The sequence below is a fragment of the Mustela lutreola genome, chromosome 2, assembly GCF_030435805.1.
Source record: "Mustela lutreola isolate mMusLut2 chromosome 2, mMusLut2.pri, whole genome shotgun sequence".
Classification (NCBI taxonomy): Eukaryota; Metazoa; Chordata; class Mammalia; order Carnivora; family Mustelidae; genus Mustela; species Mustela lutreola.
The window spans coordinates 103615168-103643100 of NC_081291.1; the positions used below are offsets into that span (position 1 = coordinate 103615168).

A 27933-nucleotide genomic window follows, 5' to 3' on the forward strand; every position below is an offset into this window, starting at 1 on the left:
CCATGAGTAATCCCACTTGTCCCCTCTGTGGCCAGGCTGAGAGGGGCTTGGTAAGCTTGAAGACTGACTGGCAGGAAGAATGACTTTTTGGAAACCTCTTAATATATTCTGTCTATGTCTCCTGTGTAAGTACATTATAAATAGCAGAGATAAATTTTAACCTATCAAAGAAAGAACTGGAATCCATGACAAAACTGAAACTCTCCCATATTCCAATACCACATTCAGGCCAACTTAATGTGAAAAATCACTAGACCTGCTTACTGGTTAGTATTTCAAATCCAGGCAGAGCACACAGTTTATTTTGAAATGCAACACAGATCAGTATTTTATGAATACAACTTATTACTACTTTAACATTATCAGGTAAAAACAGCTTCCAAATGCATGCATAGAAAGTTAGGCATAGTCTTTGAACTCCTTATTTCTAAATATACAAAAAATACATTTAAATTATATAATTTTAGTGAATCAAAGACTTATAAAATTACAATTTTGGTTTTCACAACATAGAAAAAATACAAAAATGGACTATATATATGGTTGTATAATTTCTTACCCAAATTTCAAAGGAGCAGTATGTACTGGTTTTGATGTTTTATCTAGAAACTCAGAACTGAAAATAATTTGCAGGTTGTACCACATCAGTGCCAATCATTTGTTATAAACAAATAATCCAAACAAACCAGTAGAAACAAGGGCACCATCTTCATAGGCCTCTTTATCTCTACCTCTTCTAAACCCTTCCTGTGGATAGTTCGCTCCAAAGGAACGGACTTTATCTGGAAGGACAGTGCTTTACTCCATGACCAACTCTCCACAGTGCCTCTGATAATGGTGAGTACGTGTTAAATGAGTGATCCCAACCTGAGCAAACAGAACGCAGCGAGATGCAGATTGGTGGCTTGTGTCTACAAAGCACGACTGTGTAACTCAAAGAATTCTCTGCTGGAAGGCAGTCCCCGAAGTGGGGGGATCTGAAACACCCACCAAGGTGGGTGGTGGGGCCAAGGACGTCTTTGACCGTGTCTTGAAATGAAAACAGCAAGTCTGACAAAACACCCACCAGACACGCCTTCCCCATTCACACTTTATAAGATGTGACAGTTGGTGGGGTTAGATGTTCTCCGTTCGTAAAAGAACACCACCACGTCAAAGGAGAAATCAATTCAGGGCAGGGATAAAGCGGCCAGTTACTGAGAGAGGTGGATGAAGGACACGGCCGTGTGCATGCCTTACTTATCTGCCATGAGCATTTTAAATGTCGCCGGACAAAAATACACAGAGGGGTGGAGACCCTTCATGAGGAGGGAGTTGCTTGCTGTGCTCTCGCTGCCCAAGTTCAATTTGATGCAACACCACTGTCTGCGACACTGTTCTTCATAAATAGTGACAATTTATAGCACAGAGGCCCAAATACAACCCCCAATCCAATGATCCCGGAAAAGCTACATTTGTCATCCCATCTTCTATAACTATTCCAGAAATGACTGAGAAAAATCTTACCCAAACTAAGCAATAAGATTAATATAACTCAAATTGTTTCTATTTTACAGTAGAAATACATTCTGGAAAGAGAAAAAGAAAAAAACATGAAAAATAATCTTTTCTCTATATTTAGTTTATGCAGTACATGAACAGATCCTAATCTCCCCATGCCCAAGTTAAGAGTGCTGACTTAAAGAAGCAGAATTTTAATGTTCAATTCAGAAATAATTTTATTACACATCTGCCTGCATTAAATTTTAGGCTCCATACTTTCTTCTCATCTTCCTTTTAATTATCAGGCTTGAAAATAACATTGAAAAAATGAGTTTTCCATTATGACACTCTTCAGATATTAGCAATTATATTTTAAATAACTACTCAGTAAGCTAGTAAGCTAGGTTTTTAAAAATTTGAAGATCAACGGCTTATGAAAAAGGGAGAAAAGAATCCACAAAGAACATTCTGTGTTTAAAATTTAATGCACATCTGAACTTGGGCTTTACATTTTCATCAGCTCTCTCTTGAAGAGCCTTAAATGCACAGTTGAGCAATTGAGCAAATGCAATGGTATGAAAACATGACAGTAATTAGACGAGGTCCACATGACTCAAGTATTTCTTAGCTCCTACACATGGAGATGATACTGCTTTTAGCTCATGTCTGCCTGACTGGAACACTTCACCGCTCCGGACTTACAGTTTGGTGGGAATTACACAGGACCATAATTAGGCAAAGTATCGTAACAGAAGAGTTGAATGCAATCTAAAAATAAAGTAATAAGGGTGTAGAAACCTATTCCTAAATGTTCTTCAGGTCTGTATTTCTAAAGTAACACCTTCCATGTGCTTTCAATTACAGACACTCTACCCCTTATGTGACTTGCCTGGCTTCGGGTCCCTAAGGAAGAAGAGCTTTGGGTAAATACATTACTCAGAGGCATTCTGAGAAGGACACAGTAAAAGGTACTTGTCATTTACCAGCAAGTGAGCCTTCCCTTTCTGAGAACTGTCACTGGGTTAAAATATGATCGAGACTGAGCCCTAGATATAAGATAGGTTCTCTACGAAGTACGCATACTTAATAAATTCAAGCACGTTCCTCAGTGGCAGGCAGTAATGACTCAACTGAAAACACACAAAAGTGTTCTAGTTGTTTTCCGTTTACAGGTACTACCCCAAAGCTTCACAGACATATACGTGGTATAATTCATTCACTAGGCAGGAGGGGATAGGTCCCAGCCAGAACTTCATAACATTCCAGAGAACAAAGTTTGCCGCTTCAAAAATACGGTTTCCAGCATGCAGTCAAGCACTTTGGAAAGGGAATACGAAACACACTGCAGACAGGAACGGAACTTTACTGTGAGGTGGGCATTTGGTGGGTACAACTTCCTTACTCCGACTGTAACTCTCAGGGAGTTAGTGTTACAGATCTTTACTAATCACATACATGGAGGAAACAGGCAGCTCTAAAATGGCCAGATCCCCTTCCAGCGCCTTCAGAAATACTGGGAATGTCTGGTTCAAAGAGCATGCTGGAATGGACTGGTCAGGATGTTTTACGTGAGAGTTGTTGTGGTTGTTGTTGCTGTCGCTGTTGTTTTAAATAAAATCCCAGGCCTGTGTGACACTGGATTTTGGGTTTTATTTTTTTAGTATTTTTAAAAATAGTTCTTACTTATTTTCTATGAAACGTATTGGGAACTCAAAAAGTCTGCAGCATTTTTTGTCATTGAAAAGTTTGTTTTTGGGGGGTACGCAGGAAGCAGGAGCTAGTCAAATTTCTTGTGTTCTTCAGTATGAGAAAGGACCTTTCTTCTCTGATGTATCATGTGGAAGTATAACTGGGGAAAAACTGAAAGAAAAGAAAGAACTGTTTAAGGAGACAGGTCACTTGAAACTGTGTGCTCTGTTTAAAGCACATGGACTTGGGGTCTTCTTTGACTCTACTTTCTCATCCAGCAACCAAAGAAGGGAATTCGGTGGGCTTGGGTAAGGGGAGGAAAAATGCACAGGGACTTACCTTTCGCTGCTTTAGCTGAAGGGGAAGGGTGGTCCTGACTGGACTGACCCACAGTACCATCACTCTCATTATCCAATGAGATGCCACAGAGTTGTCAAATAACACTCCACCCTCTCTCACAGTATCTTCACATTTATTCTGATTTTACCAGTAGGTGAATTCTAGTGACAGATTTACTATTCCTGTTTACAGAGGAGGAATTTAAACCCCAGAGAGGAAAGGTAACTTGCCTGAGGTTTCCCAGCAAATTCCTGACAATCAGGACCAGGCTCTGGGTTCTTGACACTCCTAAGAACCCCAGTCCCTTCTGTCACCTGAGGGGATTCTCCCGAAAGCACTCCCGAGAAAGGTTGCTCTTTGAGTGGGAAGACTGAGGAGGGGTTAGAGGGCCATAACATGTTAACTGAACATGAAGAAGCCAAGTTTGGATGGAGAAAGTCCTTATGAAAAGTAAGCTAATATCTTAGGCACTAGAGGTCCTGTTCTTGAACATTTCTTTTTTTCCATCCTTAAAGATTTTATTTATCTTAGAGAGAGAAAAAGCAAGTGTGGGCACAAGCAAGTGGGGAGAAGGGGAACAGAGAGGGAGAAAGAAAGTGAAGCAGGCTCTACTTTCAGCATGGGTCCTGAGTGTCACTCCATTTCTTGACCCCGAGCTCAGGACCTGAGCCGAAAACCAAGAGGCAGACGCTTAACTGACTGAGCCATCCAGATGCCCCTGTTCTTGGTCATTTCATAAGTTACTTTAAAAAGTACTGGTTCCCAAAGAAACGGGGTGGTACCACCTCCCTAGGAGGATTTGGAAGCTAGGGAGAGGGGAGATTTGGAGGAGGGAGGTTACTGGCATTTAGCACAGGAAGCAGGAATGCCAAAATCTGCGGAGGGTGACAGTCTCCCACAACTAAGAACTGTCCTACCCCAAATGCCTACAGGATTCCTGCTGGGAAATGCCAGCTGAAGCTACCTGGCCTTCACAAGGTTACTCGAACTGGCGGTTCAACACCCATGGAAAAAACCCCAGTGAGATGGTCTTAAATGTGTACTATTCTGCCTTCTCTTCTCCACAGCTCCAATATCCATTTTGTAGAAAGTAACCTGTATTTCTGGGGAGGTAATTTCTACTATTCCCCTGACAGTTTCTTCCTTTTTTTTTTTTTTTTTTTTTTTAAAAAAAAACCCAAACCCATGACCCTGAGATCAAGAACTAAGCTGAAATCAGAAGTTGGATGCCTAACTGACTGAGCCCCCCAGACACCCCAACAGTTTCTTCCTTTTTCAATGGGTTCCAAGTTGGCCAAATTTCCAATGATCTTCCCCAAGTCCTCCAAGACATCAGTAGGCGTGCACACACAGATCTGATAAACTGCAGGGGAGGCTCTGACGCTGAACAGGGCTGCCATCCATCCACTCCACTCGCTATCTGTAGGCAGGAAGTTATTCAGAGAAAAGACCCAGCTTGTGCATATAATTCAACAGGGGAGAGAACTGTTCTGGTACGAAAGCCAGAAAATTTGACAAGCTCTATAATCTAAAAACTGGAAGTAAAGATATAATTAAACCATAAGGAATGCTAATTGCAATCATTTAAAAATATGGGGCCAGTCATATTTCTGTAGATATTCTTTACTAAAGGGAAAATTTGTGGCCAAATACACTAAGGACTTTTCCACCGGTTGCAAGGGTGGCTAAAGTTTGCCTGCTAGTTCAGAGGGTCTGAGGAAGGATGACCTAGAAAACATTCACCAGACCTTTGGGCAGTTAAAGCAAGATGGTGGAGTATCCTCATCCCCATAGGCATGGGCCTGCTGGTTAGTCAGAGGTCAGAAATGGAGGGCAGATATGGCCCTTTCAATTCTTCCCCCCCCCCCCCCAAGATTTTATTTTTATTTATTTGACAGAGAGAGATCACAAGTAGGCAGAGAGGCAGACAGAGAGAGAGGAGGGGAAGCAGGCTCCCCGCTGAGCAGAGAGCCCGATGCAGGGCTCGATTCCAGGACCCTGAGATCATGACCTGAGCCGAAGGCAGAGGCTTTAACCCACTGAGCCACCCAGGTGTCCTGGCCCTTTCAATTCTTTACAGTTTCAGAGGTTTCTCAGTGCCCAAGCAAAGGAATGTGTGTTTGGGAGGCCACGAGAATGGGGGCAGTTGGGCCAGAGGTTCTCTCTCTACAGTTCTACTAATGACTTCTTGGTGACCAGAACTTGGGTGACACTATCTCCATCTGAATTACCCACTTTTTTTTTTTTTTTAAAGATTTTATTTATTTATTTAACAGAGACAGCGAGGGAGGAAACACAAGCAGGGGGAGTGGGAGCGGGAGAGGTAGGTTTCCTACAGAGCAGGAAGTCCCGACACAGGGCTCTATCCCAGAACCCTGGGATCTTGACCTGAGCTGAAGGCAGTTGTTTAACGACTGAGCCACTCAGGTGCCCCAAATTATCCACATATTTAGACTGGACTCAACTGTAATGGCTGAAACAATTCCAAATGCACGGCTATTCTTTTTAACCATAGATGATAATGAAGAAAACCCCCAAGACAATCTCAACCTGACAACAGGCTATTCTGAATTCTACCTTCTGCTTTCCTAGTCCAGGACACATGGAATAGAGATGGTCACTGTGCATGCAAGTGTTGCGGTGGGGAAAGGGTTTCCTCTAGGGAGAGGAAAACTTGGAGGCTGAGAGCAAATGGAAATGCTCTGCCTTGGGCAAGTTTTTTCTTGGTCTCTCTAAAAATCTGAGGTGTGGTTATGGTTACTGACAACCTGGACAGCGCCCAGCTTCCCAGTGTCCTCACCCTCCACCACTGTTTCTCATTTCTCAGCTTTTATTTACTTATTTTTAAAATTCCCACTCCTGTTGGGTGGTAAAAGCCAACCTTTACCAGTTTGGGGGGGGGCAGGAAATGTAGACAGGACTTAGAGGTCTACCGAGTCCTATAGGTACTGTACACACTGCAGCTGCAGCAAAGTGGGAAAGGAGCGCCTTGCAGGGATCCCAAAGCACCCTGATATGAGAGAACTCCCGGGGCCATGGCTCATGGGCCACAGTCTGGGCCACATGTGCAACAGTGCAACAACTGGTCAGGACTGTAAAGAAAGGGTGTTACTTCGTATAATACAAGTATATCACCAACTTCACATTACAGAAGACTAAAAGAAACTTAAGTTGTAAAAAGAAAAGCAAATATGGTAAAGAAAGCTGGATGTCAAAAGCAACCCTTCTTAACTCTGCATTTTCTTCTTACAAATACAAAGTTTTGGAAAGCTGGAAATGTGCTGCTGGCTGTAATGAACTGTATAAATTGGTCTCAATATGAACAACCAAAGCAAATAAAAACAGGCAGGGCAACTGGCTCAGGCCGAAGGCATAATGAGTGCCAGCAGACACAAACGATTTGTAGCAGAAGATATGGTCCCAGCGGTCATCCTGAGCCTGGGTGCGGGTCAGGGATTGGGAGAAAATCTGTTCATCTTTACTTGAAATCAACCTTTTTTCTTGGACTCAGGAGTTAAACTACCTTAAGAAAGAAATAATATAGACTTTAACTAAGCCAAGTTCTTACCAAAAGGAGTCTGGGAACCAAAGAACGGGAAGGAACCAAGGTAAAGAAAGCCAACTTTGGTTGAGAGCCCCGCCTACTCTGAGTTTTCTTTCCTTCCTCCATCTGAATGCCCAGAAGGAAAATCCCAGACAATGGGATTTATTTTTCTTCAGGAATCCTGTCACTAGGGAGGGCTGTTGTGCTTGACCAGGCCCCTTAACTAGATCAAGGGGTCAGGAAGGAAGAGGCAACAACAGCCTGGGCACTGGCGAGCCACCAGAGAACAAAAAACCTAGGAAGTACAGAGAGACTGAGAGAGCTGCTCCAGGACCCTCCTTTGGCACACCAAGATCTTAGAGCAACTCTGAGGTAGGGGCCCCAGATTTCTGTCAACGTGGCAGCATCCTGCTCTTGTTTGATTTCATCACACCCTCCCTGCTCCTTTTCCAGTTACTCAATCTGGCATCTCTTATTCATTCAAATCTTATGCTGATTTTATTTTATTTTATAGAAGATTTTATTTGAGGGGGCAGGGGGAGAGAGAGAAACAGGCTTCCCGCTGAGTGTGAAGCCCACCGTGGGATTCGATCCCAGGAGCCAGGGATCATGACCTTGAGGTGAAGTCAAGATACTTAACCGACTGAGCCACCCAGGCACCCCCTTATGCTGACTTTTAATAAATCCTGTGGTGCCCACTGGGATAATACGTGTCACTCTGGGTTTGGCAAAACTCCAAGTAGGAACTGTTGCTCTAGAGACTAGAAAGTGAAACTCTAAGGGAACAAAACTAAAAAGATGAACAACTGGAAGCTAATCTTTATAAAATTTTTAGACTCTTCCCTATTTATGTTTTCTGTGAAAATCAACTACCTTCTTCAATTTGAAGAGAAAATGACTTTGGCCACCATGGTTCCAACACCAAAGAGGAGAACTTGATAATTAATAAAGAGTGGAAAATGAACCATTAAGCAGAACTGCTGTCCAAGAATTTCTCCAAGATAAATGCTCACATGAAATCTGGATGTAGTTTTTTTCTCACAATGCATGAAATGCAATTTTCCACAGAGGGATACAAACATGTTGCTTACGATTGTTAGGATGATTCATTCAGCTCATGCTGTGGGCTGAAGAAAAATCCAACCTTCCTGTCTGAATTTAACCTGAGGTTTATGGAAGAATATAGCATCTTAGAGACTAAAATAAGAATCATAGTCACAATGGCTACAGAAATAGCTAAATGAGAAGAAACCCTAACTTCATACGTCCTTGGGTAAAACAAAATCCTTTGTTTACATGAAAATCAATCCTAGGATTTTAAGTTAATATCTGAATTCGAGAAAAGGACTAAACAGCTCTTCCTCAGCAAATAGGACTCACTTCACAGAAGCCTCAGACACGGCCATTTCTCCTTGGTACCGAGTATACTGATAGGCACTTTTGATTATCCATATTTAAACTTTTAGCAGTACTATTAAAATAACTGGAAACTGTTCTGAAGAAAACATATGTCCTGGTCAGATGATGTTAGTGCTTACTTCCAAACAAGAAAATAAGAAATATAGAAAAAAAAAAACCCTGTTTTTATTCTTTCTTCCTAATTAGCTGCTGATTACTTAAAAATGAAGTATCTATTATGATATAATGAAAATGCAAAAATCTCTTTACAATGTTTTCCAAATACCCTAAGAAGTAGTTCTCCAGAGACAGAAAAAGTCAAGGCCTTTTTTGTTTGTCACTCAGTACATTCCCCCAGTAGATAGTTCACCTTTCCTGGTGTTCAGTTTTCAAACCCACACATGCAGAAGGGCTGCATTGCTGTACTGAGAAGGGTTCATCTTTATTCAATTACTACTAGAGAAAATTCCCTCTGACAGTATTCAATAAAAACCAAAGCGTTCCTAATAAATTAGATTTATATACACTTGGATATGGTATAAAAACATTCAAAGACATTAGGCTCTAATTACTGTAGCGCCAATTTTAAAAAACATAAATAAATATATGTATAACTGTTTACTTACTTGGAATGTAGGAGATCATTATCAGAATTAGGAATGCATAATAGTCAAAGGAAAAATTATATTTGTTAGGTAGACTGATGGAGTACAGGCCAGCCTGTCGGACAAAGGGCAAAGCGGCATATATTGTGAGCAGTTCTCCCGACACTCCCATTGGGTACAGCACAATGAAAAGTGTGTACCTAAAACAAAACAAAATATTCATGACTGAGGCTCGAAGCCAGCATTAGTAGAAAGATGCATTCACACCTCTCTGATCAGTACTGGTCTTTCAGGAAGCTACTGTTGCTACATTTTACTGTTTAACCACTGTTTGTTTCTTTCTTTCTTTTTAAAGCATGTTCCATGTCCAACATGGGGCTTGAACTCATGACCTATGCTCTACCGACTGAGCCAGCCAGATGCCCCTGTTTACCCATGGTTTAAATTCAGGTTTTATAAGCCAGTTTTTGAAAAGGGCCTATAGCAGGTATGTCTCTGAATGTTCTAAAATAAAATAAATGTCTTTGGTCAGCCTCAAAATTTGGTCCAACTAAATAAACAACATCCAATACAACTCCCTAAGATAATAAAGAAGATGCCATTCATTGGTAAAGGAGGGGCACCGAGTCATGGTTTATAGAAGGGCCCTGCCCTGTGGCAGGGGTGGGAGTGGGGGTGGGGGGTTTGCAGGGAGTTGGTGGGGGAGGTGTTAAAGCATGTGTCCACGAACCCCTACAAAGCACACCACGTCTGGTCTGTGGACTGAGAAGGAGAGCACAGCGAGTGTGCTTCTACAGCTACCATTAGTCAAATGTCTATACATATCATTGTAAAAAAGGAAATACATGCCAATTTTAAAAACCTTAAAAAATTCACAATAGGGGGCACCTGGGTGGCTCAGTGGGTTAAGCCGCTGCCTTCGGCTCGGGTCATGATCTCAGGGTCCTGGGGTCGAGTCCCACATCGGGCTCTCTGCTCAGCAGGGAGCCTGCTTCCCCTATCTCTCTCTGTCTGCCTCTCCGTCTACTTGTGATTTCTCTCTATCAAATAAATAAATAAAATCTTTAAAAAAAAAATTCACAATAGGTTTTGGTCATTATGTAATTTTTCAATAATAAAAACCCTTACAATAACTATCACATAGAAGAATCCAAATCATTTTTTTTTTTCACTTCAAAAAGGAGTTCTCTATGTTTTAAAAAGAATGCAGAGAAGAGTTCATCCTATGGAACTAACTATCATTCTGGGGTGTAAGTACTGCTGAAGAAACCATCAGCTCAAATTTTAAAGGGGCTCTGGCTATTTGTGGCTGACAGTGAGCAAATTTCTAGGCATAGAAGTTGCGCTGAGAAATCAGTGACAAAAAGCGGAAACCATGTTTGCTGTGTTCCCCGCTGCCAACTTCAACTATGCTAAAGAGGAAGGGTCTTCCATAGGCTGTGGACAACCATGGAAAAAGAATCATTCTCCACTGTTAAGATCAGGGATTGGCCAGCAAACTCTCCCTGTAACAGAGCAGACAGCTCCCACAATGCCTGCCCAGGTTGGTGAGTTACTAACTGCCATCTCTTCCCATTCTTCCTTTTCCTAATAAAACTATGCACTAGGAAAAGAAAAAAAAAGGAGTTTACACACTTGAAATGTTGGAAGCAATTGGTTTATGTTTCTAACTAAATCATCAAACTCCTAAGTTGTCTAGGAACCACCATTTTCCTTCTAGGAAATGAGACATTTGGGGCCTAAGGACAATTCTGATCCTTTTGCTTTGTCACTATCCCTATAGTCCACACCAACTCAGAAAACTGCTCACAACTATTTCATGAATTAGCTCAGATAAAGAGATGAACTGTCAGTCTTTTTCCCAATTAATAACGAGTATTACTGGTAAAAATTATCAAAGCCAAATAAAATTGCTAACAAGATAAAAGTGCATGTAACATTGGTTATTAATTAAAAATTAAGAGTCATAGCTTGTTGGCAAAACTGAGATTAGGAGAATTGGACTTGGTCCAAAAAACACAATGGCAGGAGCTCCTCAATAAAATTTGCTATGAACAAAAAAGGAATGTTATATCAAATCTCTACTGAATAATTTAAATGAAAATAATTGATCCAATAAAAATAACAAGGATATCAAACTTAAAACAGTGTTTCTATTAATCAAAGTTAAGTAGCATCCCTTATCCTGATGAAATTCACAGACCAGTCTCATATCACCAATCCCAACTCTTGTCTCATACAATTAAAAAAAAAAAAAAAAAGTATATATATATATATATATATATGTATGTATGTATGTATGTATTTGACATCATACAACTTTATTTTTAGGAGCTTGGAGGGCAATATTTAGCAATAAAGGACAAATACAGTGATGGGTCATTTCAAAAGTTATTCTTCATCCCATGTACTTTACCTGGCCCATTTGATGAGGTAAGGCAGATGGTTTAATAGACTGAAAGTATAAAAGGAGTAACGGATAATTTCTGTCATTGTCCAGGCAATAACATACAGAAGGACACTGTCTTCACTCTGCACCTGAAGGAGAAGGAAAACAAAAGCAAAAGCAAACACATAAAACATTTTAAGAAAGAAGCACTCCCAGTGCAGCGCCAGCCCCCTGCTCCCTTGCAGAGCCGAGCAGTTGAGCAAGTGGACACAGCCCTGGTCTGATCACCTGTGGCCACAGGCCAGGGGGAGCTTGCCAGGAACACGTGCCTATGACAGCAATCGTGTAGAGCCACGTGATTAGGGGCAAGTGAGAAGAACTCAGCTTACTCATGAGTCAGAGAGGAAGAAACAGGAATTCCATGAGCTATGGGCCACAGGAAAAAAACACAGATGAGTGTGAGTTTTGTCTCTGGGCCTCCTGTGGAGAATGTGGACTGATGTTAGTGGGAGCCAAGACTAGTTAAAGAAGGTAGAAGGGCAAATTGGTAGGAAGCTGGAAGTCTATTAAGAAGAATTTTAATTTGATTTGCATGACAACTAAGAATCTAAGGAAATTTCAAAGAAGGGGAATGTAGTGATTGAAACGCAACTGAAGACAAGGCTCATTCACTAGGCAGGACGAATTCCAAGTGAGCAAAGAGCCAGAGACCACCTGAAAGGCAGTCTAAAAATTATAGAATCTTCCATGCTGATCACCAGAGGTGGCTAAAGCCAGAAGGGCTCTGGACTTTCCAAATTCCTCTGAATCACTTTAATGTTGAAAATGCAATGAACTTTAAAACAGCACCCCTCCGCCCCCGGTGGTTTTTTGGGGCCATTCTCATTAGATGCCTTGGACTGCAAATCTCACATGGAAATGTACCTCGGCTGCCCTGGCATATGCTTTCAGTGCCTCCACCAGCCCCCCAACCAGGTTTATAATGATCCTGGGTCCAGGCTTGAAGACCAGTAACAAGAAACTACCTTGCAACCAATTCACTCATGTTTTCTTGTATCTGAAACAGGCAGTTAGAGAGCCGGATGTGACTGAGAAATTCTACTGAGTGAACCGAACAGATTGACAAGATGGATCTGTCTCATTCCTAATGCCTAATACAACAAAGATACAGCATTCTAACTTTAACTTTTCTTCTTTGCATTTGCAACGTGAATAGTTTTTAACACTTACATTCTTCCTCAGAAAGTGTACATGGAGCGATCCACCTACACAATAAAATAACTAGTCATTTACATACCTATTAACTAAATTGCTCTGACAAAGAATTTCATAAATGCATAGTTACTAATCCCTAAAAATAATAAGAATTTTACATTGTCAAGAGCAAGAGTACTTTTTGCTTTCCTGGTGCTCTCATATTAGCCAAAGTAAAACCTAAACACCTCTGAAGCTTTTATGTTTCATTTTTCAGTCTGTCCCCAAATCCTTGCTTAAAATCCATCTATATCAAAACATAATTTCAGAGCACATTTTGCTTTTTGATGTATTTTATAATCCTCTTTATCTTAAGGAGGTGTGTTTTACAGTTATGGGATGAAGCCTTGCTTACAGATCTCTGGGTTGCAATAGAAAGTTCTTCCAATATTTTGCATTCTAATCACCTTGAAAGCAGGGAGTGTGTTTTATTCATCTTCTGATTCCCAAAAGCACTTTGTGTTTTTTACAAGTAGGAGCTCAATAAATGTTTGTGGAACAAACAAATTCAATTCGCACCCCAAGACTAAGTTCCTGCTTTTGATACCCGATATTAGTTTCTGTGTAGTCTTAAGCGGCCTGCAGAAGGACAAGTAACAAACCCCCCTCAAACCTCGCACTTTGATCCAGCCTAATCGGACTCATTTCCCCTGACACCCAAGTTAGACTTGAACCAAAAGAACTATAAAAGCTCAGACTCAGGCTGAATTTGTGAAAGCAGCTGCTTCCAGAGCCCAGCTGTGAAGACCAAGTTACAATTTTAAAAAGACAGAATGGGGGAAATGGCCATTTTATAAATGGTATCTTCAGATCAATAGGAAATAAAACACTGTTATTAAGAAGGGACTTGGAAAGAGGCGGCTGGATAGCTCAGTCAGTTAAGTGTCCAACTCTTGATTTCAGCTCAGGTCTTAATCTCAGGGTCATGAGTTCAAGCCCCACACTGGGTTCCAAACTGGGTGTGGAGCCTCCTTAAACAACAACAACAACAACAACGACAAAAACAAGGTACTTGGGTAACAGTTGGAGATCAAGCTCATCTGATTTGCAGATAATTACCCAATGACACAAAACAGGGGCAGAATGTAATGAGTTGAAGCTAGTAAGATCAATGAGACTCAAATGTATATTTGTACACCTGTGTTCACAGGAGTGTTATTCACAACAGCCTAAAGGTGGAAACAGACCAAATGCACATCATCAGATGAATCTGTAAACAAAATGTGTGTGTGTGTGTGTGTGTGTGTGTATATATATATATATATATATGCGCAAAGGAGTATTAGCCTTAAAAAGTAAAGGAATTCTGACACATGCTACAACATGGATGAACCCTGAACACAATCTGCTTAGTGAAGTAAGCTGGTCACAAAAGGATAAATACTATACAATATCACTCCTACATTACCCAGAGTAGTCAAATTCAGGGAGACAGGAAGCAGAAGCAGAAGGTTGCCAGGGGGTGGAGGGTGGGAGGAAATAGGGAATAGTGTTTAATGGGTAAAGACTTTTGCTTTGGGAAGATGAAAAATGCTCTGGAGACAGAGAGTGGTGATGATTGTACAACCATGGGAATGTACTTACTGCCCTTAAACCATACACTTAAAAATGGCTACAATGGTAAATTTTGTTATCTGTGTTTTACCACAATAAAAAAACCAGGAAGATAAAATTTAACAAGGTTAACTGCAAATTATATATGATTCAGCAACAACAAAACGATTCTGGTAAAGAATGGGGAAGACCTAGCTTATGACACCTAGAGATGAGTTTCTGGTGAACTACAACTTTATCCGTGCCAACAGCGTGCAGGTGGTTGTTCAGATGACCGACCGACCGACCAAGCAACCTACCAGTATTTGGCCACATTAACAGTCTCATCCCAATGATTCCACTCCAAGTGGATTAGATCCCACCCAGGGACTGAAACAGGTTATAAGAACCCCTGAACTAGCAAGCTTACTATGGACAAGAGGGTAAATATTTCAAAATATGTAAATGAATGTTGTGTGCAAGAGGCATACGGACACAAGACTAATGGCAGACTTAACAGGAGTAGAATATGTGTTCCGAAATAAGAACCCGGCAACAAACCAGATGACTAACAAAATAGGCCACTGCATGAACCCGTGTGCTCTCAGACCCTGGACACAGCCGAAGTGAGACTGCTCAGGAGAAAGTGCTATGAAGGGTAGAAGGCTGCCCTGGCCAGTGGCTGCCGAGCGCTTTCAGCTGCTGCTCTTTGGAGACGGGTGTGCTTATAACTTGTACGTGGGAAAGGCACGAAACTCTGGCTGAAAGGAACTTCCTTGCATAAGTGGAAATTTTTTTGGTTGGAAAAAAAAATGGGTAGAGCCTTTAAATAGTACTTCTTAAAAATAATTTTCCTTTATCAAAGAAGATGAGAGAAGAGAGAATAACTTTAAGACCTCCCTTTGTTATTGCCTGCTGACAGTATACCACAGCCATAGTTCCCTGGCGCTTCACTTCCTGACCGTAAGGTCTTCAGGGCTCCTGGGCTCCTGCTGGCTGGCTCTCTTGGCCTGAAACAGGTTTGTACACAAGGCAAGTGCGGGGTCTGTGCCCCTTAACTTGAATGATACCTTCTATTTGCTTTTTCTTTCTTTCCTTTTTATTTTTTTGAAAGCAGGAGTCGGAACCATTTTTCTAACAAGTGGGGAGCTTCCTTTCTATTAAGGGCCAGTGACTCAGAGAAAAAGGATCAATGAGGCTTTTTTTTAAAAAAAAAAAAGATGAAGGAAAACTAGCCAGTTTAGCCTTGGAGGGGCTAAGGCCTAGATTATAAAAAGCTCAATCAACCCAGGAGCACCCAGGTGGCTCAGACAGTTAAGTGTTTGGCTCAGCTCATGATCTCAGGGTCCTGCGATCACGCCCCTCCTCCGAGCTGAACCCTCACACAGGGCTTCCTGCTCCAGCTTCCTGCTCAGCAGGAAGCCGGTTTCTCCCTTCGCCCTTTCCCCGCTCTCCCCGCTCTCCGTGTGAGTTTTCTCTCTCTCTCTCAGATGGATAAATAAAATCTTAAAAAAAAGTTCAACCCAGCTACTTTTTGAATTAGGAACTAGAAACAAAGAATTTCATTATCAAGACTAGAAGGTTTAACATGACCGCACAAAGATGTGCTGACAAATGGTCACACAGCATTACCCAGAACAGCCGAAAAGTAAAAACCAACCAAATGTGCTGCAACGGGTAAATGGATAAACAAAAAAAAAGTAACATAATCCATATAATGCAATACTATTTGGCCACACCAAAGGAAAGAGATACTGATACATGCCACAGCACACATGAACTTCAAAAATGTGATACTGAAAGATGCCAAATGAGAGATGCCAACTGCAAATGATTTCATTCATGTCAAACGTCCAGAGAAGGCAACTCTAGATAAAGAGAAAGATTACTGGTTGCCAGGGGCTGGGAGTGGGAATGAACTTTAAAAGGCATGAGGACCACACTGAAGTGACAGAAATGCTCTAAAACTGGATTACAGTGTTTTTTGTGTGTGACGGTTACACAACTTGGTAAATTTACTAAACAGCATTGAATTATACACCTAAAAGAGTGAATTTGATGGTGTGTAAATTATACCTCCATAAAGTTGTTTAAAAGAATATGTTTATTTAAAAATCTTTAATCTCTATGTCTAACAGGGTCTTAAAGTCATGACCCTGAAATCAAGAGTTTCACAATCTACCAACTGAGCCAGCCAGCCCCTCGCCCCCCGCCATGTTTACCTTAAATTATATTATTGCCTTTTAAGAGAAAAGGGGGCATTTGGGGCAAAAGTGGTGGGGAGGGGAGGAAAGAAATAAAAAAGGGGATTATCAAGGTTTACAAAAGAAAAGAGAGGGACAAAGGGTTGCCAAAAGTGTCCCCAGTCCCTGTTTCAAAGGTGCATTTCACCATCATGGAGTGGGTATGGGGCAGCTCTGCCTGTTTGGAAACCTTCCTCTGCCCAGTGCAGTCAGTGAGCAGAGTACTGGACCCTCCAGGCTGCAGGAGGCGGATTTCCGTCCGGCTCCACAGCGAGGGAGGCAGCACTGGGTGTGGGCGGCTTGTGTAATTTAGCCAAGGGAGTTTACATAGAAATTCAAGCTGGAGAAACAAATGGGTGCAAGAGAAAAACCTTTACACACAAATAGCATCATATGTTTGACTTTAAAAGGCTCAGGGAGTATCAGTACATGAAAAGCTGTCACTTTTATTACACTCAAAGAAAAACAGATGGTGCCACGGAGAAAAATCACTATTGTAGAACCCCTATTCTTCTTAGCATTCTGGAACCCACTGCTCACCACTCTGGTTATTTCAAAGAAATACCCTTATCATGCTTTATGGTAAGTGTTCCTTCCTCTTCTTAATACCCCCTTCATTTGTGAAGAGAGGAGATTTTGGTAAAATTTAAGAGCTGAGGAGTAGAGTTGGTTCTTGGCAGATCTCTGAAGAGTATGTTTGTCTTAAGTCTGCTCTGGCTGCCGAAATAAAATGGAGACTGCGGAGACTGGCGGCTTAAACAACAGAAATGTGAGCACCAAGTTTTCCCAGGCAGGGACGAGAGGGGAGAGCTCTCTGGGGTTCTCTTCTTGTAGGGACACCAGTCTCCTCATGAGGATCCCACCCTCACGACCTCATCTAAATCTAAGTACTTCCCACAGGCCCCATCCCCAAATACGGCAACACTACGGGATAGGGCTTCAGCACATGAATTTTTGGGGGGAGCACAATTCAGGCCACAGCAAAGTTCCCAACCAGGTGTTGACAAACTTTTTCTGTAAAAGACTAAGTAACAAATATCTCAGGCTTTGATGTCACATGTAGTCTTTGTCATGTATTCATCTTTGTTGTTTTATAATTTGTACCCTTTAAAAACATAAGAACCATTACAAATTACAGGCTAGATTTGGCCCACAGGCCAACACCTGTTCTAGGTTCATTTTGACTGCCACCCTCCCAACTTTCCCTTCCTGTGACCTATTTATCTCAACGAAAGTCATTCTTCAGTTTTCTTTGGACAGACTGTGTGTGGGTGTCAGGGGAGGGGATTAATATATCTCTAACCAGTGGACACTATGAAAAAAGTACACATAAGCCCGTTTTCATGTTATGCCATCTTACACCTCAGTAATCTCTTTTTTTCATCTGTGGTAAAATACATATAACATAAAACTTACTACTTTAACCATTTTAGATTATATAATTCAGTGGCATTAAGTACACTTACAAGGTTGTATGACCATTGCCACTATCCATTCCAAGCACTTTTCATCATCCTAAACAGCATACCCAATAAGTATTAATCCCATTTCCCCCCTCTAGTCCCTGGTAACCACTAGTCTACTTTCTGCCTTTAAGAATTTGCTTATTCTAGGTACCTCATTTAAGGGGACTCATACAATATGTGTCCTCCTTTGTCTGGCTTATCTAACATAATAACTTCAAGTTTCATCCATGTTGTGGTATGTACCAGAATTTTTTCCATTTTCTTAAAATTCTTTTTTAGAGAGGGAGAGAAAGAGAGAGTGAGTGAGCATAGGGTTGGGAGGGGCAGAGGGAGAGTGAGACTCTTGGGCAGGCACCACACCCAGCACAGAGGCCAACACAGGGCTCCATCTCATGACCCCAAGATCATGATTGAGTTAAAATCAAGAGTTGGTTGTTTAACCGACTGAGCCATCCAGAGGCCCCACAGAATTTCTTCCCTTTTAAAAGATGAATAATATTCCATTGTCTATGTACATTATACTTTACTTATTCATTCAATTGCTGGTGGACATTTGGGTTATTTCCACTTTTTGGCTACTGTGAATAATGTTGCTATGAACATGGGTGTACATCAGAGTACCTTGTTTTTTGTTCTTTTGGGCATGTATCTAGGAGTGGAACTGCTGGGTCATATGGTAATCCTGTATTTAACTTTTTGAGGAATTGCTAAACTTTCCACAGTGGCTACACTGTCTTATATTCCCAGCAACAGTGCATAGGAGTTCCAATTCTCCCTATCTTTATCAACACTGGTCATTTTCTTTCTTTCTTTCCTTTTTTTTTGAAAGTTATCGCAGTTATCCTGGTATGAAGTGGTATCTCACTGTGCCTTTGAAACATAGTCCTCAGTGGTTATTGGTGTTGAGCATTTTTTCATCTGCTTATTGGGTTATTTGTATATCTTCTCTTCATTAATGTCTAGTCAGGTCCTTGAACCATTTTTAATTGCTTAAAAAAATAATCCTTTTTAAAAAAAGAATTTATCGATTTTTTTGAGAGACAGCATGAGTGGAGGTAAGGGGCAGAGGGAGAGGGACAAGCAGACTCCCTGCTGAGCAGGGACACCAATGTGGGGCTCGATCTCATATCCTTAAGATCATGACCTAAGCTGAAGGCAGATGCTTAACCGGCTAAGCCACCCAGGCACCCCTGAATAATACGTTTTTAATAATTTTGGTGACAATAGCAGTAAAAATAATTATACTCAATAGTTACTGAACTCCTAATGTATACCAAGCATGTTTTTACATATATTGCCTCATTAAATCTCCATTTTACAGAGAAGGCAAATGAGACTTCTAGAAATTGAACCCAGGTCTGTGCCCCTAAATTCTGAAGAGTACACACACATACACACCCACACACACACTACTGTTGTGGGGAGAACACCTCTCTTATGAAATGAAGAGAACTTTTCAAAGGAACCCATATACAGAGCCAAGAACAGATAAGGTGAATGTGAAAATTTCCTAATATCAAGCAAGCTACTAAATCTTCCAAAAAATGTTGCTTACCTCTGAAGAGGAGACACTGAAGGAACTGAGTGGAATGGGCCCACTGAAAAGGACTGAGTAAAGTGTGAAAAATTCTAGATCACTGCTGTCCAGAGAGATCTTGAATATTTCTATGAAAGGAACTCAGTCATGAATCAGCTGACTTAAGATAGAAACCAACATAAGAATTTGAAACAAACCCTAATGAATTCCCTACAGTTAGTGTGAATCTTCTTCCCTGAGCCTTGCTTTGCTAATATTCTTCACTGCTTATTTTGTTTTAGCCCTGTTTTACTTCCTGGGTTTAACATTGCCAAGACCCCTAAAATCTATCTCAAAAGTTTGTTTCTCTTTTCTGTTCTCTGCAGGAATAAAACTAGAAAATACGATTTGAATTCAAAATGAAAACAAACTCATTAAAACAAAGATTAAAAAGAAAATGAGAAAAAAGAAAAAATGGAATACCTTATGGGACAAGCCTCTGGTTTTCCAGAGAAGCAATCATCCCAATCATTTCAAGTTTGTCTCTGGATAGGCATTAAAATTCACTTAAGAGTCTCTTTCCTTTCCCCTCAATGGAGGAGTCAGCATGGAGGCTGGGATAGGAAGCGACGTGGACATGAAGACCAGTGGGCCTGGAGGCCAAATAAATGGACAAAAGAGGGAAGGTTGAGGGGCTGCAGACAGGTGAACCAGAGTCTGGACAACCAAGGATAGGGAGGTGAGGGAGAGATAAGAGGTGATGGGTAGAAGAGACGATGAGTGTGGTTGGGAAATCATTTACATGGAATGAGTGAGTACACTGAGCAATGAAATCAGTATGCTAAAAAGAAAAATGGGCTTCTTATTTTTGGAGAGATATTTACAAACATGGAAGGAGGATGTGAGAAAGAACACTAAGGTGTTGGACTATAACTTGAGGAACCGGTATGAACTCATAATTAAACATACATACAGACATATCCACACAGAGCTATATAAATACTTTTAGATGTACATGTATATGAGTATATATGCATGTATAATATGTAAGTGTGTGTGCGCATGTATCTCCTAGCTTTCTCGACTGAGAGGACCTAGAAGCATTAACATGCCAGTAGCATAAAGCACCTCAGCCACCCAGATCTTGGTTCCTAAATACCTTCTCCAACTAAAAAGAACCAGAGCTCCTTGGCAAAATGGCAAAATGGCTGATTCCAGGAATGGGACTGGGGAAGTTTAAGGTAAGTCTGGAAGTTTTTTCTGTCAGAAAGTAGAGGGATGCTCAGTGAATGAGGGAGACACATCTGAAGAGCAAGTGGAAAGGGTTCCCCCAGGCCAAATTGGACGATTTTCACATCAAAGTAAATAACAGATTACGATCCACTGAATTGCATGGGAACTCATGAGTTCAAACTTATAGAAATGAAATGAATGAATGAATGAATAAATAAATAAATAAATAAATAAATGGGAGAAAAGGAAAGGTACTCCTTATAGTAGGAAGCTACCCAATATATGTAAAGTAGGTAACAGAAATACAGGGGTCATCATCTAGTAACAACCACAGAGGTGGCTAACACAGGTGGGAGTCATGCCCACAAAATACTAACCAAGAAGGGGAAGACAGTGACTTGAAGGTGGGGAAAGTTGGCAGACACCACCAGGAGCAGGTGATCGGGGTCAACATCACTGGGATAGGATGGGCTGTCATGGCACTGCCATCTCACGTGATGCGTGAGCATGGCACCGTTTCTGTAGTAACGTACATGACTTGAACTGGTTACGGGGGAACACTAGATGGATGTGGGTTGAGGGTCACCCTACAGAAATTAAGGCCTGTACTCTTTAAAACTGTCAAGGATTTAGAGACAGAACAAGACTATCAAGCTCTCCCAGACTGATGTGTCTTAACAGACCTGACAACTAAATGTAACATGTATGTAGAAGGAATAACACAGCAACATATTTCTTCCTTTTCCTGAGTATCCTAGCACAATCCTTAGCACAATACCTGGAGCACAGATCAGATATACTTAGTAAATGTTTGCCATCCCAGAATAGAAAAAAAAAAAGTGTTTGGGCAACTAGTGAACTCTGAATGGGCCCTGTAGACAAGGTGGCAGTATTGTGTCAAATGCTGGTTTCTTGACGGGAGGTTATAGGAAATCATCACCTCAATGGCAGGTGATGGAGGAGAATGTCTGCAACATGAACTTGAGTAACAGCAAGTACAGCTTGTTTTCAAGGTTCAGAAAAGGATGGATGATAATGGGTATATAAATATAGAAGAGAAGGTAATGGAACAAGTGCAGTAAAATGCCAGTAAGTGGGGAATCTGAGAGTTTCTGTACTTTTCTGGGGCCATAATTAGGAGCAAATACAATTATCACTTAGTTTCTAGATACACTGTTTCTGATATGAAGCCTCCGAATCTGCTGGAGAGGCAGGCTGTATAACCACAAAAAAGATACAAGAACAATTACAATAAAGCATATAAATCAGAGCACACTGACAGATGGTAACTTGTGAAGGAATAATAGATTTAATGCTGCCTCTCAATTGATATTATCTTAGATAGTAAATACGCTGAGGGCAGGTCCACAAACTTGCTTTGAAGAGGGGTTAGCTTTAATTAAAAGGCAAAATCTAATTTTTAAGACTTGAGAGAGAAAGAGTATGTGTTCATGTGTGCAGGGGGCAGGGGAGAGGGAGAGAGAGAATCTCAAGCAGACCCCTCGCTAAGCACAGAGCACGACTCGAGGCTCGAGCTCATGACCCTGAGATCATGACCTGAGCTGAAATCAGGAGTTGGGCGCTTAACTGACAGAACCACCCAGGTGACCCCAAAATCTAATTTCTAAGAAATGCTTTAGATTAGGATAATAATGATGATTAAGATAATGATAACTCCCATTTGCAGGGCTAATTATTCCTTAAGTATGATCAAAGTAATTATGTGTAAATTTTTATCAGCTAACTAAAACTATTTTAATAAGTATAAAAATTTTTTTTGTGAAAAGTCAATTATATCTGTTTTGAACCTCAGGACATGGAAAATAATTCAAAATAGCTGCACAGAACTTTGTCACTAAAATTTTTTGATAAGATTACATTATACAGAATATATAGCTAATATTTATTGAGCACTTCCTAAGTACCACACACTGTTCTAAGCACTATGTATATATTCCCAGAGTCCCCAGGACTACCCCATAAAGAGAAACAACTGGGCTGAGGATACTGGAACAGCTAAGTCACCATGTGATCCTAGCAGCACCCTCCTCTGCCTTACCAGCTGGCTATCCCACTCTATGGTACTGCTGTCGGCTCAGTTCTGCTCCTGGACTACGCTAGAAGCACTGTGAGGACAGGACCCATGATTTCCCTTCTCTCATGTATCCTAGTGCTTCATGCAATGGCCAAAGTGTAGAAGATACTGAATATTTGTTGAGTGATTAAGAATGAATGGCAACCCATCTGTAGTCCAGGCCTTCGTGTTCTCTGGCTTGGCTGGAACAGCCTTGGGTGAGGAGGGCAGGAGAGAGTCAGGCCAAGGGTCACAGGGCTGTTGCCTGATTGATGATGTCAGCTGAGAACTTGGGCTGGAGAAGAGGACAGTTCTGACAATAATCCTGGTCTTTTCCATAATTTTATTAAGTTTTTTTTTTTTTTTTAAAGATTTTATTTATTTTATTTGACAGACAGAGATCACAAGTAGGCAGAGAGGCAGGCAGAGAGAGAGGAGGAAGCAGGCTCCCCGCTGAGCAGAGAGCCCGATGTGGGACTCGATCCCAGGACCCTGAGATCATGACCTGAGCCGAAGGCAGCGGCTTAACCCACTGAGCCACCCAGGCGCCCCAATTTTATTAAGTTTTTGAACAAAAATAGAACTCATTTAGTTATCTACTTAAAAGAATTTTGTCCTTGATAAGAAAAAAATTGAAATGTAATAAATATTGACATGTGGTGGTTTAAAAAAATAGTTTGAATCAGTATTAGCCTTATTCACATGACAATTCATGTGTAAAGTGTCCTTCATGCATAGCATCTGTTAAAAATCCTTTATAGGGTATAGAGTAAACAAACCAGAAAATACTATTTCTTTTTTATGGAAAACGTGAGTTACATTATAAAGAAATATTAATATTCTTTCCCATTTAAAGGAGAGAAAAATGTGCATCCACATAGGTTTTTTTAAACCTACAGTTACAAGGAGACTGGTTAAAAAATTCTTTCCATTACAACACAACAACTAAGCACTCTTTTTTGGTGTGCATGATGGCCTAGTCAATTAATTTTTGGCTTACCAAAACAACTCTTGGTCATGAAATCAACTTTTCTGAACATGCAATGAATAAGACGTAGAAGCATGCAGTCAACACACAATGCTCTCAATCAATGCTGTACTTACGGCAAGGTCAGACATGCAGATCTGAAAGCTAACATGTCCCCACGAACCCAACTCTAATGCTACCATGTGGTCAGCCCGTTTCCTAGAAGACATGATGGGAAGGTGGTAGTTTCCTTAACCAGGCTCTTCTCTAATCAGTACGGCTCTGGAAATCAGAGACCTTCAGACTTCTGAGCTGCCTGTCCTGAGATAAGCTACTTCCCACTCTGAGCCTCTGTTCCCTCATATAGAAACTGGGGAGAATATCTGTCTTTGCATGGTCGTTGTAGGATCAGAAAAGCATATAAAGTGCTTAATGGAGTGCTAGTAGTGACTTAATAAACAGCAGCTGTTATTATTGCACAATAAGAAAAATTCAATTCAACAAATATTTACTAAGTTCCTACTATCCATGCTAGCTGACTCTGAGTCCCTAGTGGCCGCCTCTTTGGCTTAATTACCAAGACAATGTTTGTTGTTGTTTTGCTTTTCATTGTTTGGTTTGGTGCTGCTTAAGAGATGCCATCCCTCTCTCTACTTGAAGGTTAACATGCTTCTACCATCTCTCGGATGTCTGAGGACCTCCAGGTACTAGCTGGCTTTCCCAGCATTCTTCCTGAATTCTGTTGGATTCTCTCACCCCCAAGGAGTTTGTTATTTCATGCAACTATTTTCTTCACCCCAACTCAAGCATGGAGGCTCATCAGAATGGGGTCACAGGCAGTCCCAACGTGGAACCTGTATGTCTAATCCAGTCTAGAACCACAGCGGTAGGTTCCCGTGATTCCATGGGGAGGGCTGCGGCATACTCGCCCCACAGAGTCTGTCCCTAAACTTTCAAGTGCCATGTGCCTGCTCAACACTTTGGGGTTGGGGGAGAGGACCGATCATTGTCAGAAACCTAAAAAGACATTCAAAAGAACACGAGGTTGGTCACAGATATTGTGAAACGGCATGGTTCTTCGGGTTCTCTAACAGTCTAATGATTGTGAAATCTTCAATAAGACAGAAAATAAAAATCAAGACTATGAATACCATCCCCTGGATTGTAGATGTTCTGTTCGGGCTTGTATGGTGCTTTAAAGATATCGGAGCCAGTTTTTTTTTTTTTTTTTTTTTTTTAAAAGATTTTATTTATTTATCAGAGAGAGAGAGGTGGAGAGAGCAAGCACAGGCAGACAGAGTGGCAGGCAGAGGCAGAGGGAGAAGCAGGCTCCCCGCCGAGCAAGGAGCCCGATGCGGGACTCGATCCCAGGACGCCGGGATCATGACCTGAGCCGAAGGCAGCTGCCCAACCAACTGAGCCACCCAGGCGTCCCTCGGAGCCAGTTTTTAAAGCTGGTAGATTCCACATAAAAAAATAATTTCTACCTTTTCTTTAAAAATTCATACTGCCTATCACTGGACCCACTTGGCAATCACTAGCTGTAGCTGAAATGAGTACCTCTGTTCTTGTGAGATGTACACCCTCCAGCTGCTGGGTTCTTCTTGAACTTTCTCTTCAAACTCACCTGTGGGATAATCATCTGCTGCCAGCTCACAGCTTCTGCACAGGTCACAAAGTGCTACCCAAAGGTCACATTTTGAGAAGCTCGAGTTTTAAAAACTATACAGTATTACTTAAAAACTTGGTTAGCTTGATTAGCTTTTACAACATAATTTTTAGGCAATGACCTCAACAAGATTCCTTAAACCTGACCTAACAGTCCAGCACCAAATGCAGAACGCAGACGAGATGCACACTTTTCAAGTTTTTGGTTATTCTGGTAAATTTTTTGCCAGTGCAAAATAAGGTAAAAAAGAGAAGATGCCCAAACTCCTCTTGTTAAACATTTATGGTGGCAATCTGAAGAAAACAAAAGTTAAGTCTTTAATGCGCCAAGTCTGATAATTAGTTCTCCCCCAAACCCACTTCTAAAATGCAAAGCATACTCTCGGCATGCACCCACACACAGCCGCACATGTACATCAAGTCACATCTTACAAATTCCCGAAGTGCACCAGGGTTTCACTTCAGACTTGAAAAGGGGTCCTCTTTCTGGAAAATGCAGACAACTTAGTAATATGCTTTATTTTATTCGTGATGCATCACAGCTTGTCAGGAGAGGTGCTTGACGAGGGTTTCCAGAGATGAGTATAAAACATTACTGAACCCTCTTCCCTGAAGAAACTAAAATACATTTTATCTATATTTCAGAGGAGCAGGGAGTTGGGGATGAGTTCTTCAGGCTGCCCCAACATTGTTGAGATTCCCAACGAGACCAGTTATCGCTGCATTCACCATGCAGGCCAGTTGTCAGAAGGCTGACTGTACATCTTATCAATTTATATATTTTTAATTAAACTGTCTCATACTCCATATTCGTGCTTAAAAATAAAGTTATACTGAAAAAGCTACAGTATATAAAAGACCGATTTGGCAGAGGAGAAGGTAATTTAAGAGATAGTTTCTCCTCCCACATATTGAAAGTTTTCAAATGAATATTAACCAATGCTTTAGAAATGCCACTCATTGTACTGTGGAATACACCTGTTTAAAAGCAATTTATAGGTAATAATTTTTAACTTTCCTTGACTTTGATGACATATTTTAGCAATGCTCACGATGCAAGTCAATCATCTCACTTTTACAGTGTGCAATGAGAATCTTCGAGCTCATTGGGATAATAATGTTGACTGTACTTCTATGGCACCTTTTGCCTCAAAAAGGATAGAAAAGGCTTGTGAAATGCTTTTCAAAAAGGGCAAGCCTGGGACATGCTATCACGATGAATCCATTGTTGCGGGGGCCAAGTTGCAGGCCTCTGACAGGTTGGGCCCTCATGGTCTTCCGCCTCACCAGCTAATCAACTGCTCTCTGTGCAACAGAGAATACCATCCACACCGTTTCCCACATCTGCAGGTAGGGTTTTTGTAAACATTTAAGCTTGTTAAAAAAAAAAAAAAATCCCTGGGTCTAAAGGACACAGCATACCAATTATACTGTATAAATCTCTTTCAACTATTTTTTAAAAAATCACACACTTGGGGATACCTGGCTGGATTGGTCAGTGGAGTGTGTGACTCTCAATCTCAGGATTGTGAGTTCAAGCCACACTTTGGGTGTGGAGGCTATTGAAAAAAAATTTAAAAAGTAAAAAGATCACACAGTCATGCACATATGAGATCAAATATATGAAAACCCAATTGACTGAAATCAAGAGAATGGCAAAATAACATCACACTGAACATCTACAGCTACACTAATATGGCAACCTCCAGTAACATGCAGCTATTTCCAATTACATTACACGAAATTAAAATTTAGTTTTTCAGTCATAATAACCTTATTTCAAGGGTTCAATGTGTTCACATATAGCTAGTAGCTACTGTACTGAATGGTGCTGACAGGAACATTGCTACCATTGCAGAAAGTTCTACTAGACAGTGCTGGGGAAGAGCACATACCTCAAAGACAAATGTTGGTACCCAAAAGTTCCCTTATTTGGCTTGGAATAAACAATCTTATATAAGCACCTTACTGCATTTCATTTTCAGACCATGGATGAGAACGGTTTTGAACACCAGAATTCAGTTCCTGGTGACTGTCCCCTGACAATACATCTCAGCAGCACAGTTCCATGACACAGAGCTTTGCTTTGCCATGTGATTCTTTAATTCGAATTGATGCCATGTAACCAAGGCTGAAACCATGTAAGCTCCCGCCTGTAAACCTCATGTTCTTACTTGGAAAACGACTATTTCACACCCAAGGTATCCATCTTTTCCTTCCTTCATGCTCATTCCTTCTCCATGATAGTTTTTTTTTTTTTTAGATTTTATTTATTTATCTGACAGACAGATCACAAGTAGGCAGAGAGGCAGGCAGAGAGAGAGGAAGGGAAGCAGGCTCCCAGCCGAGCAGAGAGCCCGATGCGGGGCTCGATCCCAGGACCCTGAGATCATGACCTGAGCCGAAGGCAGTGGCTTAACCCACTGAGCCACCCAGGTGCCCCTCCATGATAGTTTCCTAATGCCAAGAGTCAAGCATCCTTGTTAATCTCAGGACTGCAAGGAACCAGATTTGGCTCTAAACAGGCTTCCTT

The 27933-nt window shown here is 41.1% G+C and overlaps 1 protein-coding gene and 1 long non-coding RNA gene across 2 annotated transcripts in view; one reads left to right on the top strand and one right to left on the bottom strand.

Annotated features, from left to right (window-relative positions):
* Positions 1-267: 267 nt before the first annotated feature.
* HACD2 (3-hydroxyacyl-CoA dehydratase 2) overlaps positions 268-27933 on the bottom strand; it is a 117915-nt gene continuing 90249 nt past the window's right edge. Inside the window, exons 5-7 of the mRNA XM_059162878.1 lie at positions 11474-11595; positions 9079-9257; positions 268-3342 (exon numbers count right to left, since the gene is read on the bottom strand). Of these exons, the coding sequence (XP_059018861.1) occupies positions 3260-3342; positions 9079-9257; positions 11474-11595 (384 nt within the window). The 3' untranslated portion in view covers positions 268-3259. The remainder of the gene's footprint in view (positions 3343-9078; positions 9258-11473; positions 11596-27933) is intronic.
* Positions 17009-27609, top strand: LOC131824637 (uncharacterized). Its single transcript, XR_009350919.1, has 4 exons — positions 17009-17058; positions 20534-20699; positions 22653-22853; positions 27386-27609. It is a non-coding gene; the product is annotated as an uncharacterized LOC131824637 (long non-coding RNA).